Raw genomic sequence first — 18,080 nt, forward strand, 5'->3', positions numbered from 1 at the left:
ACTGACTTTCCTAGTTAAATAAAGGTAATAAAGGTAACAAAAAAAATAAGCAATGGGCTAAAAGTTGTACTTGATCTGGAGCTTAACTCCACAATACCTAGGCTGTTTACTGAGTCTACAAAATAATTATTAGGCTACATGAGTTTACACCTCCAAAACACTAAGAACACGTGCATTTAGATGTTCATTTAATCTACTTTACAATCCATACTTTGGCTAGGTGCACACTAAAATGGTCATAACTTGTTGTTTCAGTAAATGTACTATCAGAAATTGTTTCTTGATTAGAAATATATCGTGGCTGTGATAGTAACATGTTATATTCTCGTCTGCTGTACGGTTTCTGTGGGAGAGGGAATCCCTAGCTAAACGTCATTACCAAGGATACCAAACAAAAACACAACCCCATAAATGGGCACGTACGTCAGCGGAACTCCTAGGCGGGACTTCGTATCCTTTACAATGCTTCTCTCGTACTCCATGGCTTCATTCATAAGACAAGACTCGCTTCTGTGGACTGTGACTCTATATCGCTGATCAGTTTACACATAGTGGACTTTTACATGGATATATCATTGCACATTGTAAAAAGGGGACAAAGGACACATTTTAGCGGATTCTGAATCGGATCGATGAGTTTTTAAAAATCCGAAACGTAAGGACTGTTTCCATAGCAGCGAACTGGATTTCCTTCTTCATGCAACTTTTTTGGAAAGAGACCAATAGCATCTTACCGGAGCACAATAAGGAACACATTAACGGTAAAATACTTTCTAAACGTGAATGTTAGATAATGCAGCAACAACGGTTCTTATTACGTGATTTCCGATATACATGTAAGCTACACGTAAAGCAAGGTTTCCAGTTATGCATATTTACTGTTGTCCATATCCTAGATACACGAGACTGCATTTAAATTACATCAAACTGACAGCTGTCTCCCCTTGCCCTTGTGTGTTCGCTCGAACAGCAGGTGACATCACACTCACTCCGGGAACTGTAGGTTTCTCTCTCGGCTCCGCCCGGGAAATGTTCCAAGGGTTCCCCGGTGACTTTGATTCCGTCTCCCGTGGAAGTTCGTCCCCGTCTATTGAGTCTCAGTACTTTTCCTCCGTGGACTCCTTCGGGAGCCCGCCGGCCAGTGCCTCACAGGTAGGTCCAATAAGTCAAGCAATGATGAGTATCGGGGGAAAAAGGGAGTTTATGTGTCTTTTCCCCCCAATTTCAGATGTTGATTACTATAATATTGAGGAAACATTTCATTTGACAGATGTTTACATAATAATGCATGAAGTCTGATTTATGTTGTACATGATGATGTGGCCGTGGGCTGTATTCCAGAAATATGGGTTAAGTTAAGAATTCAATGATGCTTTACAGTTCAGTAGTATTTGCAAATGCTGGTGCAGTTATACCTTGTCGCGTTAGAGTTCTACCATGCAGAGTTTGGATTTATCAACCTGAGTATCATCATAATTATAAGCTTGTTGTTACATAGTTTCTATGAAAGGGAAAGGCAAGAAGATTTCCCTTTCACGTCTGATCAACCATGCGTGAAAAAAATGCACTGCCAATTGCCTTGAAATCTACAGGCACTTGAATTGTATTGTAGTAAAGGCTGGCCTGCCGGCATGTTTTCTGACTCAGGCTGTGCCACCTCTACTAGCAACGTGTACTGTCTTCGGTGGTAGGTTTACAGCACGCAGCGCAACGGATGACAACGCTTTGGCCCTCCTACGTACGCACAAAAAGCTCCGCCTTTGCTCGCTTCTCTCCACGCTCCCTGTTCTCAGGACTCACTGTGACGTAAATGCGTTCTATTTTGGAGTGTTACGTCGCGTTGCTAAGGGAACACCGAGGGTGTGACGGGGGAGGACGAAGGAGGAGGGGGGACTTATTCGAGCGAGTTGATTGGTTGAGGCGGCCCCTTGAAAGCTACATGTCGCCTTGCCTTAAACGCTTTCAAATGAATATTAATGCAACTCCGAGCTCACTATGGCATCACTGCTCGCTTCAGTTCTAATTAAAGCAGAGAGAGCCAGTGATAGATTTGGGCACCTAAATCTATTCTTGCAATGATCTCTTTATAACATTTGTTGTCCAGGAATTTTGGGAGACTCCAACTCTCACTGACATTCTACCATTCTATAAGAGTGACATTCACTGATATGATGTACTACTTTTTACAAGTTTGTATGAGCCTTTAGACGTTATTATAAGGGTTATCAATGTGTTATGTATGTATATGTATATGTAGCACATTTGTAACTGACAAATTGTTTTTTATTAAGATAGGATCATAATGAGATCATATAAGACATTATAAGGGGGACATACATGCTTATGACTAGTCTTACAATGCAACGAATAGAATGGGTGTGTCAAACTGTACCCTGAAAGTGTGTGTCTTATGGACATCAAGGCTATGCAATCTTCTGCTGTGACGTCTACCATCTTGTGTACAAGGGAATCCCCATCGAAATAGTTCACAAAGCAATGTTTAAAGAGCAAGACACTTTTGTCGTCATTGCATTGTATGGCAGCATCCCATTTCTCTGTCTGTGTTCATGCCTAACCCCCCCCCCCATCTCTGTGTGTTCCAGGATTGTGTGTCTGCTGGTGGCGGGGACGGGGTAGGCAGTGGTTCCGGGGGCAGCAGTGGAGGAGTGGATATGCCAGGCTCCTTTGTGCCCACAGTCACAGCCATCACCAGCAGCCAGGACCTGCAGTGGATGGTGCAGCCAACACTCATCTCGTCCCAGGCCTCTGGCCAAAGTGGGGTGGGGACCTCGACTATGGCCCAGTCTGTGTCCCTGGTAGACCCTTATGATCTGCCAGGGCCCAGTTATTCCTCTGGCTCAGTTTTTACTCCCGCAGGCTCTGACACCCCGGGGCAAGGCCCAGCCCCGGGTCCTGTCCGTCAGTCCAGGGCCCGTAGCCGCCGTGTACGAGACGAGTCTGTGAGTGACGATGGAGATGTTGGTGTGTTTGTAAGTGTGTGTGTGCCCCGTGTGTCAATCTTTATATGTCGAGTGGGTAGACAGAAAGAATGAACACGTTCGCCGCGTTTCATTATGATACTGTATTTGACGATACATCTATATGTCTGTTATTCTCAGCTAGCGACGGCCCATTCAAGTGCATTAGAGAGATTCGAGGCAAAGACAAAGTTTGCATTTGTTTTAATCCCTCCTTATTAATTATTTTCCCCCAGTTGGCTCCAGAGGAGCAGGAGAAGAGGCGTGTTCGGCGCGAGAGGAACAAGCTGGCAGCCGCCAAATGCCGAAACCGCCGGCGCGAACTCACTGACAGACTGCAGGGGGTGAGCTTGCCTGTGTTCTTGCTGTCAAAAATGGCTTCCTGTGATAATTATATGCAGTGTGTTATGCTACACAACTAGGCTCATGATAATGACTGTGTATGTGAGTAATAGTAACACATGATGTTATTTAAGGGGTTGGTTATTAAGAGACGGGGGTTATTAGATGAAGAGAGCGAAAATGATTATAGTTCTTGTGACAGTCTATTGTGCCTACAGTTGGTATAGTCTAATTTACCAGTCCTAGCATGGGCTAAAGTATCTATTTCAAGGGGAAACATGTAGGCCTATCTATATCTAAAAACATAGCCGTGCATCCACCTCCACAGACGTAGAATGAGAACACCTGTGTTGTCTAACCCTCTACCCCCTCTACCCTCTCTCTCTCTCTCTCTCTCTCTCTCTCTCTCTTTATCTCCCTCCCTCCCTCCACAGGAGACTGACATCCTGGAGGAGGAGAAGTCTGAGCTGGAGGCTGAGATCTCTGAGCTGCAGAAGGAGAAGGAGCGCCTGGAGTTTGTCCTTGTGGCTCACCAGCCCAGCTGCAAGATCCCCTACCAGGAGCAGCAGGCCTCAGGCTCCACACAGCTCCAGCATCAGCCCCTACTGCCCCAACAGGCCCCCGTCTCCATCGTGGGCTTGACTGTGGAGGACACTTTCTACCTGCCTCCCGCCTACACCTCGCAGCCTTCTACTTCGCAGCAGCAGCAGCAACAACAGCAGCAGCAGCAGGTTCATCCGCAGCAGCAACAGCAGCAGGTTCATCCGCAGCAGCAGGTTCATCCGCAGCAGCAGGTTCATCCGCAGCCGGGGATGATGCAGGAGGTAGCGTTTTCTAGTTCTTTCTATGGCTCAAGCGAGCCTGCGCCGGGTGAGGGTGGTGGTCACCACGATGGCGCGGCCGCTGGCAGCTACAACCCTTCATACACATCTTCATTTGTGTTCAGCTACCCAGAGGGAGCCTGCGGGGTCAGCGCTAACCAGAGAAACAGCAGCAGCGAGCAATCCTCTGATTCCCTGAACTCGCCCTCGCTGCTCGCTCTCTGACTGACCGACAGACACACCACACCACACGCGCGCACACACATCCCCCCCCCTGTGTCAATCACCAGTTGCTCAAAAAAACAGTTGCCCATGATAGACGAGGTCAACAACATGGATAACATACATTATATGATGATCCATACAAACTCACACACATTCAGACCTGAAAAAACATGAAATCAAACCAAGTTTGACCACATAGCATTTAGTGCATATAAGCCACTGTTGTCCTAAACGAGAAAACTAAACGTAACTAACCAAGTATTTAAAGTGAATTCAAATTGAGTCTAAAACTCTGGGCTCTGAGTTGTCAGTCGATCTCTGAAACATCCTCTGACATCATACCCAGCTTAATTCACAGTGAATCTTTCAACGTCTTGTGACGTGCACGTCCAGTGCACACAGGAAATAGCAACATGCTCACCTATGATCTCACAAGCACACTTATCCTCCCCGTCGTTCCCTCTGTCGGTCATTCCTCTCTCACTGCTCCTGCTCTCATCTTTTTCATCCCTCTCTTCATGCTGAATGTATTTGTGCAAGCTGAAATAGGGAAGAAGGACTGAGGTTTGGGTCTTTTTTTTGTGAGGCCAGACTGCCGAGCTCTTGCTCTCCCCTCCCGCCTTCCTCATCCTCTCGGTTCCTCTTGCTTCTTCGTCATTAGTTGTGACTTGGAAAGGGAAGGGCATCACAGCCTCCAGCTATCTGGCTCTTTCTCTTTTTATCCTGCCGTCTGCTCTTCGTCCATCTCTCCATCTTTGTTTCTCTCCTCTGTGTGTCTCTCTCTGTCTCTTTGAAGTCTTCGAACCCTGAGAGCACGCCGAGCCCTTCCAGCCCCTGGGACCTTGACTGAGCGCCGGCCCACCTCACACGTCCCACACGGACGCGGACGCACCCCCAACTGAGGAGCCCTGGAGTATTTCGCTCAAAGCAGACAAAATCAAAAACTAAAAAACACACACACACACACACACTGAAAATACACCAAATTTGATGGACACAAATGTAAAAGAGTTGTCACTCTTTTCTTTCTTCTCCTGAGCCATTGTTGGATGTTGAAACGATGGAGATGAAAGGAGACTTGTGTTGTGACGGTGAGATGAGGACGGCGGGAGAATGAGAGATGAGGCTTTAGCCGAGGTAGAGGTCTAGAGGGAGAGCTGAAACTTTGGCAGAGAGAGAGGATGAGCCCCCTGTACTCGTAAGCCTGAATTGAATTTAAAACAATCCCCCAAAAAATCCTGCTTTTGTCAACTGTATGGGATGGGTTACCTCTTACCTGCAGAGTACCACCGCCATACTTCAAGCATCTGGATTGGTCTCCACTTGTTACTGATACTATTTTGTATAATGTTCTTCACCCTCCTTTATCACCAAGTATTTTCTGTTGTTGTTTTTAAGTCTAACCTTTGACCAGAGAAAATATCATGGTGAGAAAAAAACATTAAGAGAGGAATGTACTTTTGCTAAAGTGCTTTTGTCGGACATAAGTCTGTTGGTAACCAATATGTTTAAAAATATATATATATTACTTTTAAGGAATATTCAACCAACCTCTGAACATTGGGATGAGTGGCCTCTGTGCCTCTCCTAGTGGGAGGTGCATTTATTGTGAGTGTATCCCACTCTGAGCCACTTGGCCCGCTTATTTATTTCTTGATTGAGGTTGACATGATGAGAGAGAGCACAATATGGAGCCGGACACACAGAGGAGACAAGAGGAGGGGGTGTTTTATGAGTATATGCGTTCTACATTTTGTCTGTGAATTTGTTCCTTTTATTTCCAGTGACATTTGTTATGTTTTACGTTTGAGTTTTTCGTTGTTGTTGCTTTTTTGTCCTCCGCTCTTACCTGTGTTGTCGCTGCCAGACGTTCTTGTTCTTACAGGGGAGGTTTTCCCCTTAATGTTACATTTACTATTGCATTCTAACTATTATTGTGTTATTATGTTATTTTTTTAATCTTCGTTTTGGCAACTTCAGAGGCATGATGTGCACTATAAAAACATTTTCCATGTGTCAAAAGTATACTTAAAAGCATATGCATATAGATACAAAAAAATGTGTATATTTAAGTGTATGTACAATTATTGTGAAGTATGAATGTTTGAAAATATAAATGGGATATTTTTGTCAATGAAGAAACAGAGTTGAGGCTGGTTTTAAAATTGATATTTTTCTAAAAGAACAAAGATTTATAAAAAAAATAAAAAATACGATAATACTTAACCATTCCCTCAATATGACGCACATTATCACTGCCTGTGCTCATATGTTTTACATATAAAGCACATTATTCAGGATAACTATATCTAACATGTGATGCTGCATGTCTTGCAGTTTGCCAATATGATGAGATTATTGAGGTGGTGCTATTGCCTTTTTGCTTTCACATTTGCCTGTTTGTTTGTTTGTTTGTTTGTTTTTCTCTGTGAGGTCAGTCCCGATGCCTATGCCGCCAAAGCTTAATGTCACCACTTAGTCCCCTACGGACCCAAAATGAGGAAACTAGTATGAATTGAATGTCAAAATACATATTAAAATATTAATAATGCAAATCATTTTTTATTGAATGTTTTTTTTGTTGAGAACAGTCTGTTAGTCCAGTGTGCATTCCTGTTCAATAAAGTAGTTATCGTGTGATTCGAACAACAGACATTTTTGGAGAGCTTTTCGAGAGTTTGCTCTCCTGCATAACTTGAAATATCAATGGAGGTGTGATTGTGAAAGAAAAATAGTCTGGGTTATCATTAGATGGGCTAAAGTCTTAGTTGTGAATTGAAAAGAGGGCCCCTCCATTTTGATTGTGAAGCAAACATTTTTTAACTTAAGTGCCAGGCTTCAAGTGGTACGACAAGGGACAGGCCTCATATGCCTTTTTTGAGTGACGAACTTCCATGCCTTTTGATTTCCTTCCATGAACCTACCAGGGCATTGTTGATGATGTGTGAAAGAGGTTTACACTGATAGATGGCACGGTCTGGATAAGTATGGCTCGTGTACAGAATGTTTTGTGGTGCTTACTTATAGTATATCAGATGAACTTATCATAGAACATCCTGTTCTGGCAAATTCACTTACAACTTATCAGTGATGAGGTCCATGGGTCCTGCTCCATCAAAACCGCTCTGAGAGTCTCCAGGGTTGGGCAAAAATACACCACGGTTCTTCCGCGGAATGAGAGCATGTCTGAATATTCATTCCGCCAATATTCATCTTATTTCATGCCCGAATCTTTAATTCCAACCATGCGTTCTCTTAGAGAATGTTATGTCATTTTTGTCTTACCCCGGAAACCCAGCTACCGGTTTGGAAGAATTCACACCTATGTCAGCACCGGACAGATCAGGAAATGAGGTCTAGTTCACATAAGTCTAATTTTCTAATCTGAACCATCCAAGAGAGAGAATGAGAGAGGCAGAAAGGTAAAGACAGAGAAATAGAGAGGAGGAGAATTGAGGTGGCAGAGGAGAACTTCCTTTTCTAACAATCCAAGTTGAGATGGGCCATGGACATATGTAGCAATGATGAAATAAACTGAGTAACTTTGTTGTATCAGTGAACCTGCCTTCATACAAATACCTCCATACAAGACTGACTGGAACAGACAAGAGGTCTTTTACCATTTGCGTGGTTGATAAATGCCTTATTTTTTCCATGAGTTGCAAACCTGCAATGTTATGTATTGAAATTGAAACACTCATATCCTCTAGGATATACATGTATCAAATCATATGAAAAGCTTCATTTACACAGTGCCAGAAGTCTTCTGGCGCTCTCTTTCTGCTATGCTACGTGTCCAGTGTGATCATGTATTGTTGTGATTTTCCACCCCTATTATAAACTGTACCGTGATCTTTCATTCACATAGCCCGGTATCTATGTTTGGGCCAAGAGGTCTTGACCTAATTGAGTGGAGGTTGAGGGGCAGACCTTGATTATAAATATATGAATCTTCAAGACATTTTTCAAAACCCTTCATTTTTTTGGCATTTTCCTTTGATGCCTTGTGACTGATATTTTTGTCATTTCCTTCAATAGAACCTTTGTCTTTTCCTCGAATGCCTTCTCTAGAAAGTTTATTTCTGACTTTATATGTGAACAGATGTTTGTCTTTTTCTGTGAAGCAATGGTTGCATTGTTGTGATCAGCAGTGACTAATGAAAATGGACCCGGAAATTTTACGGGAATTTATACTCAAGACAGTCTATTTGTAACAGCTGAGGCCCAAAACTAAATAGGGTTTAGGCCTACCTGGTTAAATAAAGGTGAAATAAAAATAAAATAAATAAAACATCTCAAGTGATAGATATAATGATGGTGCTTTGATAACTACACATTTGTCCTTGTTCAATGCATAAAATAAGTATAATAATTGATGAAATGTAAGCTCAATAACCTTCTCTTGCATCTGTTTCTGAGGGGGATCAATTTAACCTCTGATTATATTATACAGTATTGTCTATCTTTTTCAAATGGACCAGATGTGATGACAGTACACCTGTCATATCCCCCCCCCCCTCTCTCTCTCTCTCTCTCTCTCTCTGTGTCCATCCCATCCTAACTCCTTTCCCCCATTCTCTCTTACTTGACGGAGGGGAACTTTACTCATCGTTGTTCTTGATAGACTGTGAAAGCTGAGTGAGCTTTCCCCTCCGTAACTGTTTATATTACCGTCCAAATCTTTATTTTGGAGAAAATAGCATTCAATAAACAGCAATATAGTATCAAGGTGATTTGTTGTGTGTGTGTGTGTGTGTGTGTGTGCTGTGGCCCCATACCTCACCTCTATCATAAAATGGCATGCCACTGAAATGTCTCCAAAGGGTCGGGAAATGGAGTCCCTAGAGAAAGCAAGGACAAGATGGTTGTCAGGAGTAGTGCAGTATTATCATACGGAGATGTATTCTTGGGAAACGGAGGAGGAATGGAGGGAAAAAGAGAGGGAGAGGATATCTAAGAGAGAGAGGGGGGAAGAGGGTGAGCTTGAGTCAGATAAAAATTGTGAAAAAAAAGTGAGATGTTAAAGCAGAATGGTAGAAAGTGTAAAGAATGGTAGAAAGTGTAAAGAATGGTAGAAAGTGTAAAGAATGGTAGAAAGTGTAAAGAATGGTAGAAAGTGTAAAGAATGGTAGAAAGTGTAAAGAATGGTAGAAAGTGTAAAGAATGGTAGAAAGTGTAAAGAATGGTAGAAAGTATAAAGAATGGTAGAAGGTGGAGCTGAAGACAGGAGGAGAAATGGAAGTGAATGAGGGTGAAGTCTCAGAGGTGGTAGGTGTGGTGAAGTTATCGGAGACCGAGGTATGCACCGAGGGTCAGGAAAAAGATGAGTCTGTGACAGTACGAGTGAAGTTTATGGAAAAAGTGGACTCTGCCTTTTGGCTGATCCATTTGTGGTTTCACGGTGGGTGAAAAAAGTGTTGGAAAATGTGGAATCGGCGAGGGTAACCAGAAGTGGCCTAGTGATAATTGTGTTTCCGTTAGTCAGAGGGAGAAGGCGTTCGGCGTTAGACGAATGGGGGAAAGAAAAGTGAATTGTTTCGCTCTCAAAGAAAAGGGCACCAATGAAAGGAGTGATAACTGGGGTAGCAGTGAATATAAAAGTTGACCAGTAGAGGGGAAAGATTCCTGGTGTTTGTGATGCTCGTCGTTTGATGCGACGCAGACAGGGTGGCGAGAGTGGGGAAACAGAAGTGTCATTGTCTGTTCTTTTGAGTTTTGATGTTGAGTCTCTGCCCGACAAAGTGAAGTTAGGATATATAAGTTATCCTGTACGAGCTTATGTGCCGAATACAAGCTTATGGGCATGTGGCAGGAGTGTGTAGGAGGGAGAGTCCATGATGTAAGAAGTGTGCCGAAGGGCACGAGACAAAGGAATATGTAGCATTGGGGAAAGTAGTGGAATGTGTTAATTGTAGGGGTGCACATGAAGCTGGGGATCAGAAACGTCCCGTGTGGGAGAGGCAGGTTGAGGTTTCCAGGGTCAGAGTAGTACAGAAGTTGTCATATGCTGAGGCAGTGGAGAAAGTAGAGGAAGATGGGTTAAGGTGTGGTGAGAGTAGTAGAGACATACCAGTACAGAGGGATTGGCCAAAAAGTTATATAAGTTTCATTAAGATTGGATTTTTAGCATTTATAACAATGGCTATCATCTGTACTGTAGGGATGGAACGGAAGTCGCAGAAAATTGAGGTGGTGGGGGCAGCTGCAGAGAGGTATTTGGGTGTACGAGACTTGACATCAGAAGAGTTACAGGGTGTGTTAAGTGGTGATGTCTCATCCTTAATGGCATGAGGTAGGAATAAATACATTTAATTAGTGGAGTGGGGCGATGTTAATTTTATTTGATATAATTTTGAAATTAGTGAGTGTAGTGTTAGATGGTAGAGTATTTATTTATTTATTACATTTGTATTTTTCAAGCGAAGTATATGGGAGTTGTACTCCAGTCTAGTGGGTGGCAGTAATGCAACACATTTGATACCAACCGCCGTTAATCCTCGAAGAAGAAGAAGAAGAAGAAGAAGAAGAAGAAGAAGAAGAAGAAGAAACCTCTCCAAAAACGAACGACCATTTATGGCAGTAGATTGAAGGGTTACACTGCACTCATGTGGTGAAAATATGTTACTTAAAAAAAATGCAACGGAAATTACGTCACGAACGGAGCCGTCTCTTGTAAACATGGCGTCCGTAACCACAGGTGAGTGACATAAAAGGGCCCAAATGACGTGGAGGATCGCTTAAAAAGACTCACAAATATATTTTCCCCCAATTATTATTAGGATACTGAGTAAAGATGTTAATTTTATTTTGTTCGGAATGTAGGGATACTGTTCTCTGTATGTCTACCTAGCTAACATGGTGTGTACGGACACAAGTCAAGTGCCGAATGGAATGTAGCTAACATTAGCCGGTTAGCTATTCAAAATTGCTCGTGCATCATTATTGTTTGTAGTTAAATTGTTTTACCACGAACATACGTGGGACTGGTTACTAGCTTATCATTGGCGCCACCGTGTTGACTGATAAGTACGAAGTTGTAACTAATCTAGCTATCGCGAACCAACATTTTCATTCACATTAACGTTAGCTAGCTAAATTGGCTAGCAAGTCAACTTGTAGCTAGTTCGCTAGCCCACAGCCACACACTAAACGTTTAACGTTAGCTTGCTGCAGGGGAGGGTAGGTCTCTAGAACAACTACCGAAAGTTCGCCTTGTGAAAATTGTCATACGTTTCGTAGAGGCCATCGTGACATTAAACCTAAACTGAGAACGGTTGGTTAACTAGTTTAGTTAGCAAGTTATTGTATGTGTTCGAGACAAGTAGCCCACACACTGCAACCAATGCCCTTTTAGCTAATGTTTGGACTGACTTTAGCTGCCTGTTTTCTCCCTCTATTTAGCTAAACAGCGACCACTCAGTTTAAAAAAATAAAAACATTTTATTGTGCCTGATACTGTAAAATTAAGTAATTTACTTGATGGCATAAGTATTGTTCTGGGGGAAACACTGGCAATATCAAATGTGTCTATGAACCCCAGTGGAATTTCGCTCACCACAAGAAGCTCCATCATGGTTTTATAAATAACACCCAGCTGGCCAGTCAGCAAGCCTGTCCTGTCCCCAGGGTTTACATTTGGTATTTTCCATTGGATCTCACTGAAAATGGATCTTCGCCTAATCAGATGGCTTTGAGTTATAACTTTGAAGGTCAATAAGTTTGATAGCTTTTAGTATTGCCATTGAAAACTACGTTTTAAGAATAACTTTTGTAATATAGCTCTTATAAGTTAACACACAGTACATGTAAACACTTCAGCAATTAAAGTCGAGGTGTTTGTTTTCTCTTGTCTTTTCAGCCACCTCGGAGTGGATCCAATTCTTCAAGGATGCTGGGATCCCTGCTGGTCTTGCTGTCAACTATGCCGTGTCTTTTGTGGACAACAGGTAATAAAGGCCATCTTAACTCCTTGGCCTGGAACAGTTCACTGCAAAATGAAAGATTGTCTGACCTTTTCATTTGATTATTGGTATTTAAGGTACTAAGATAAGTGTTTTTCAGTTTTGTTTTGGTGAATACATTCTTGAGTTTACTAGTAATTCTACATTTGGGGGTCTTTTTCTTGATGAACCTATTACTGTTCTATTGGGGAACAGTTGAGCTCTTGGAGGAGTTATAGGGAAAACAATAACACTAAAATATATTGGTTTTGCTACGTATTCCAAACTTTATCAGACATGCGTGTGTCCTGTTCTGGACTATTCAGCCGGAGTTTGCAGCTATACTTGCAATAACTGGGGATATGGGCTGGGAACCCTGTGAGGTGAGATGGAAGGCATGTATGGTGACACTTTGGAATAGACTGTTGGAAATGACAACTGCCAGAATAGCTAGTAAAGTCCTTCTATGGGATCTATCGATAGGGGGAGCCTGGGCAACTGAAATGTCCAACCTTTTTCAAGAGTCTGACTGAACGTCTGTACGAAACCAAAGTTAAGGGAGACATAGATATATTTTTAAACAACTGTTGATGCAATATGGGGGGAAAAAAATGGCTGGTGGAGAGGAATCATGAACCCAAATTGAGAACCTTTTGTTTTTATAAAGGTGAATTTGTGTGTGAGATATATTATGTATAACCTACCTAAAAAGCAAGAGATCGCTGTGTGCACAGGTAAAATCAGGGATATTGCCCCTGCCTATTGAAACAGGTCAGTCTTTCTTCTTCCATTTCATCACAATACTATGTAAGCATTGGGACCTTGAAGAAATAGAGAATGAAACTCATTTTATCCTCTATTGCCCTTTCTACTACGATATACGCTTGCTCTTATTCCAGAAAGCACACCAGATATACCAAGGAATTATGTGGCTGAGTGATGAGGGGAAATTGGTTTTTGTCCATGGTGTATTTTCTTTTGCGGAATATTTAAATAAAGCTTGGAAAAAAAGAAAAAGGGCTACCTAGAATTACATTTTCTAAAAGGATTTAGCTTCTATGTGGTTAATGGTGTGTGTATATAGATTGTGTATAGGCATGTCTTCCATATGAATCTTCTCATTGTTCCAGACCGGGTTCAAGTGACTTCTGTTTCCTTTTCCTCCTTTTTTCTCTATTTATTTATCTGGTTATGTATGTATGTATGTATGTATGTATATTTTACTGCTCTAGGGATGTAATGTACTATTATATATTGATTTGTACCGTTTCTTTCTTCTTCTCTTTATGCGATGTGCAATGCAGGGAACACCGGAAGAAGAATTGTCATTTAATTACCATAGTGAATTATTGTAATGTTTGTTTGTGTCAATTAATCACATAAGGGACGGGTTGGCGATTTGACACAAATAAAATTCATTATTCATTCGGTAATCAGACATGAATAATTTCCATTAGTTTCGAGAGAAGAAAATCACATCCATTCTTTTATTAGTACGATTTAAATCTTTATCTGGCTCGCTCTCTCTGCAGGATCCAGAAGACCATGCTGATGGACCTCAGTAAGGAGATCATGATGGACCTGGGCATCACTGTCATCGGTGACATTATTGCCATCCTCAAACACGCCAAACAGGTCTACCGACAGGTAAGGAGACCGCTTGTGTATAGCATGCTCTTATTCAGAGCCACTGGGAATGCCTTGAAGATCCACCGGTCTATTGCGATCGACAGGTTCGTTGACCACCGGTCTAGAGAAATGATGGGCTGAAAGATACAATGACTTCCTGTTGCATCATTCATTTTAAAGAGCTTTCGGCACATCCTGGGATCACTTCCTCCAATGCAGCACTATAGCTCAAGCGGGAGAGATGGTGCTTTGCCAAAAGACTTGCTGTTTTTAATGCAGCTTTGACAGCAGTTAGTCTAGTGCTGCCTCTCTCCCACCTCCTCTTCCCCTCTCCAGGACATGTGCAAAATGGCCACACAGGCCATAACCTCAGGACAGTCCAGCATTCAGACCGAACTCAGAAGAACTGCCAACACCCGTGAGTGTTTAAATTCAAATCATTGAACCGTTATGAATGTCATACCAGTGATCTGCCTTTTATGTAGAGCTTTTCTCAAAGGATTTAACACTGTATGACAAGTCACCCATTTGGGTAATGGCGGGAGTCATTCTGTGCCAGAATTCTCACCATATGTTTATAATCCTCTGCAGCCGCCACACGTATGATTGCCAACGCCTTGAGCCACGACTCACCGCCAACCACACCAGCCCATCACCCGGACAACCGGGCAATCTCTGTGACCGTGTCGAACAAACAGGCGAAGAGTGGCAAAGCAGGTAGCTACCCCCTGTTCCACTCTCTGTGTGGACTGGCCTTCTCTCTCTCCATCTGCTGTATCACGAGATGTTACATAGATGTCACACTGACTCTCTCCGACTCCCTCCCACAACATCTCCGTTTTTCTTCTCTACCTCATTTCACCCCCCCCCCCCCCCCATCCTTTCTCTCTCTTTCCCAGTGCTGAGCCGGCCTGCTGACGATGGGAACGGTCTGCCGGCGAAGCGTCGCCGCGTGACTGCAGAGATGGAAGGCAAGTACATCATCAACATGCCCAAAGGCACCACGGCACGCACCGCCCGAATCCTGGCCCAGCAGGCCAAGAAAGGTAGGGCCTCACCTCCTGGCCAGGGTGAACCAAGGAAACTAATCATTCAACCTCCTTTAATTCTCATCCCACTAACATTATGGACTGACGCATCTAAAGGCAATGGGTCTTGAAATGTTTTTATCTCTTACCATGATAAAGATGACCCCTATCCCTAACTAGAACCCACCATCCCACTCTTTATGTGTGTGTCTCTTAAAATGTCTGTGTGTGACAGTATATTTCTCTTTTTAACTCTCTCTTACCCATAAAAAGGGAGCAAGCGGATGTCTGTGTTTGAGCGACTGGGAGCCGAGTCCAAAGCCGATACCACCACGGGCAGCAGCAAGGTGAGCCCTCTCTTTTGACACGTTACATGTGTGTCTGTGTGAGTGACGTTGAGTGTTAGTCAGGGCATGGCCTCTCTGCTCTCATGGCCCGTCTCTCTCCAGGCCACGGGTGTGTTCAGTCGTCTGGGCCGAGCAGACGGAGCGGAGGAGGAGCAGGCAACAGCAGGAAGGGTTGATGTAGACGGAGCAGAGGAGGAGGAGGAGGAGGAGGAGGATGATAATAGTGATGGAGAGGGTTCGGTCCTACAGTACGCTGGCGTCCTAAAGCGACTCCCTCCCTCCCAGAAGAAAGAGCCTGTGGCCCCCAAGCGGGCCCCCACCACCCTCCGCCGCCTAGGAGTGAAGATCAAACTCCCCCCTACTGACTCTCCCTCCTCCTCCTCTTCCTCCCCCAATGGCCTCCCCCCTGCCAAGCGCAGCGTGCTTCAGAGACTGGGTAAACCAAATGCCTCCCCACCGCCTGCCGACACCCAGGACAGCCGTGTGACCAGCACCAGAAATAAGGCCCGGCCAGGCCTGGCCCTGGCTAGCCCCAAGGTCAGCAGCAGCACCAGGGCTGGAGGAGGGGAGAGTTTTGGGGCTCAGATGGACGTAGGGTCAGTCAATGTCTTTAAGAGACTGGGCAGCAAGAGGACCTAATGCATATCAGGCCACGATTAGACCTATACCGTTTCATTATCTTTATATTATTTGCATCCATCCGGAAGGCTAGTTATTGTGACATGTTGGTAACATCACATAGACAGCTAGCCTGGGTACCAGTCTGTTTGTGCTAACATTCCCCTCCCTGTCATGCTATGTTTATTATATGACACGGAGTACAAGAGGTGGAATGTTAGCACAAAACAGGTCTGTATTTTAGGCTTATTCTAGGAGTTGGCTCAGTGATGAAAAGGGATTGTGGGAATGCAGGATGTAATGTTCACCGTATCACCTCAGCACTCACCTCCACCGGGCTGTGACTACCGGGTACAGTCCACTTAAGACGTTCATGCTGTAACACTAGTCCTAGAATGGACAATGGCAACAGGCAAACAACACATAAAGCAACCTCTTAACCCACAAGCAAGAGCATCTCATCAGCCTCATTTTTATATGAACTGCATTTGTAGAAAATTGTAGACTCATATTGCTGTGAAGGCTCCACCACCACATTGAACCTCTGGTTGTGTACAACGATCTGCTTGAAAGCCAAGATATTCAGAGTTGTCTGTTCACAGAATAGGAAGTCACCCACCATTGACCTGTATGTAGATGTTATTGTGAGTTTTTTTTCCCAGGGCTTATTCAGTACATTGCAGATAGAAGTGTAACGTATAGAGTTTTATTGACTAACAAAGAATCATGTTAGTTCTGCACCATTTCTATCTATACTGAACAAAAATATATACGCAACATGCAACAATTTCAATGATTTTACTGAGTTCTAGTTCATATAAGGGAATTAGTCAATTTATATAAATTCATTAGTCCCTAATCCATGGATTTCACATGACTGGGAAGGGGCGCAGCCATGGGTGTGCCTGGGAGGGCATAGGCCGACCCACTGGGGTGCCAGGCATAGCCAATCAGAATTCGTTTTTCACCACAAAAGGGTTTTATTACAGACAGAAATTCTCAGTTTCATCAGTTGTCCGGGTGGCTGGTCTCAGATGATCCAGCAGGTGAAAATGCCAGATGTAGAGGTTCTGGGCTGGCATGATTACACGCGGTTTGTAAGGCCGCGTGGACGTACTGCCAAATTCTCTAAAACGGCGGAGATTATGGTAGATTATCTGGCAACAGCTCTGGTGGACATTCCTACAGTCAGCGTGCCAATCGCACTCTCTCTAAAAACTTGAGACATTTGTGGCATTGGGTTGTGTGACAAAGCTGCACATTTTAGTGGCCTTTTATTGTCCCCCAGCACAAGGTGCACCTATGTAATGATCATGCTGTTTAATCAGCTTCTTGATATGCCACACCTGTCAGGTGGATGGATGATCTTGGCAAAGGATAAATGTTCACTGACAGGGATGGAAACACATTTGTGCACAACATTTGAGAGAAATAATATGTTTGTGAGTATGCAACATTTCTGAAACATGGAACCAACACAAGTTGTGTTTATATTTTTGCTCAGTATACATGTTGTGTAATGTTGTGCTTTCCTGAATAACACCCTGGTTTGCCATTATTCCGCATGGTACAGGAACTGATATGTAAATGTCCCCTTGATATTGATACAATACTTAAGAGGTGTTCACCCAACTTTCTATCTTTAAAAAAATGTTTTTATTGAACTTCACCAGAACTTTGCTACACTGTATATACACTGCTCAAAAAATAAAGGGAACACTTAAACAACACAATGTAACTCCAAGTCAATCACACTTCTGTGAAATCAAACTGTCCACTTAGGAAGCAACACTGATTGACAAATTTCACATGCTGTTGTGCAAATGGAATAGACAACAGGTGGAAATTATAGGCATTTAGCAAGACACCCCCAATAAAGGAGTGGTTCTGCAGGTGGGGACCACAGACCACTTTTCAGTTCCTATGTTTCCTGGCTGATGTTTTGGTCACTTTTGAATGCTGGCGGTGCTCTCACTCTAGTGGTAGCATGAGACGGAGTCTACAACTCACACAAGTGGCTCAGGTAGTGCAGCTCATCCAGGATGGCACATCAATGCGAGATGTGGCAAGAAGGTTTGCTGTGTCTGTCAGCGTAGTGTCCAGAGCATGGAGGCGCTACCAGGAGACAGGCCAGTACATCAGGAGACGTGGA

At 43.5% G+C, this 18,080-nt stretch overlaps 2 protein-coding genes across 5 annotated transcripts; both read left to right on the plus strand.

The window, feature by feature from the left end:
• The first annotated feature begins 509 nt into the window (after positions 1-509).
• On the plus strand, positions 510-6,921 carry LOC139382929 (protein FosB-like). Of its 3 annotated transcripts, XM_071127203.1 has the most exons (6): positions 510-761; positions 971-1,152; positions 2,604-2,990; positions 3,215-3,322; positions 3,755-4,144; positions 5,163-6,921. In XM_071127203.1, the coding sequence occupies exons 1-6, from the start codon at positions 698-700 to the stop codon at positions 5,214-5,216; spliced, it is 1,185 nt and encodes a 394-aa protein (XP_070983304.1). In that variant the 5' UTR covers positions 510-697; the 3' UTR covers positions 5,217-6,921. The 3 variants fall into 3 exon arrangements, with proteins under 3 accessions (XP_070983304.1, XP_070983301.1, XP_070983302.1); XM_071127200.1 differs by having other exon boundaries at positions 3,755-6,921; XM_071127201.1 differs by having other exon boundaries at positions 974-1,152; positions 3,755-6,921.
• Positions 6,922-10,984: 4,063 nt separating this feature from the next.
• Positions 10,985-17,658, plus strand: LOC139382913 (uncharacterized protein C19orf47 homolog). 2 transcript variants are annotated; one of them, XM_071127176.1, is made up of 8 exons: positions 10,985-11,063; positions 12,225-12,312; positions 13,839-13,953; positions 14,272-14,353; positions 14,527-14,652; positions 14,835-14,981; positions 15,237-15,310; positions 15,413-17,658. In XM_071127176.1, the coding sequence occupies exons 1-8, from the start codon at positions 10,985-10,987 to the stop codon at positions 15,947-15,949; spliced, it is 1,248 nt and encodes a 415-aa protein (XP_070983277.1). In that variant the 3' UTR covers positions 15,950-17,658. The 2 variants fall into 2 exon arrangements, with proteins under 2 accessions (XP_070983277.1, XP_070983278.1); XM_071127177.1 differs by having other exon boundaries at positions 11,026-11,063; positions 14,835-14,906.
• The last annotated feature ends 422 nt before the right edge of the window (positions 17,659-18,080 follow it).

The sequence above is a fragment of the Oncorhynchus clarkii genome, chromosome 24 (assembly GCF_045791955.1).
Source record: "Oncorhynchus clarkii lewisi isolate Uvic-CL-2024 chromosome 24, UVic_Ocla_1.0, whole genome shotgun sequence".
Taxonomy (NCBI): Eukaryota; Metazoa; Chordata; class Actinopteri; order Salmoniformes; family Salmonidae; genus Oncorhynchus; species Oncorhynchus clarkii.

What these genes read in the sequence shown, in the direction of transcription:
- LOC139382929 (XM_071127200.1), top strand. Translation starts at nt 698, where the DNA reads ATGCAACTTTTTTGGAAAGAGACCAATAGCATCTTACCGGAGCACAAT. An exon ending in ATGGAGATGTTGGTGTGTTT is followed by an intron (nt 2,991 to 3,214) that starts GTAAGTGTGTGT and finishes ATTTTCCCCCAG; the next exon opens with TTGGCTCCAGAGGAGCAGGA. An exon ending in TCACTGACAGACTGCAGGGG is followed by an intron (nt 3,323 to 3,754) that starts GTGAGCTTGCCT and finishes CTCCCTCCACAG; the next exon opens with GAGACTGACATCCTGGAGGA.
- LOC139382913 (XM_071127176.1), top strand. Translation starts at nt 10,985, where the DNA reads ATGTTACTTAAAAAAAATGCAACGGAAATTACGTCACGAACGGAGCCG. An exon ending in CATGGCGTCCGTAACCACAG is followed by an intron (nt 11,064 to 12,224) that starts GTGAGTGACATA and finishes TTGTCTTTTCAG; the next exon opens with CCACCTCGGAGTGGATCCAA. An exon ending in CCACCACGGGCAGCAGCAAG is followed by an intron (nt 15,311 to 15,412) that starts GTGAGCCCTCTC and finishes GTCTCTCTCCAG; the next exon opens with GCCACGGGTGTGTTCAGTCG.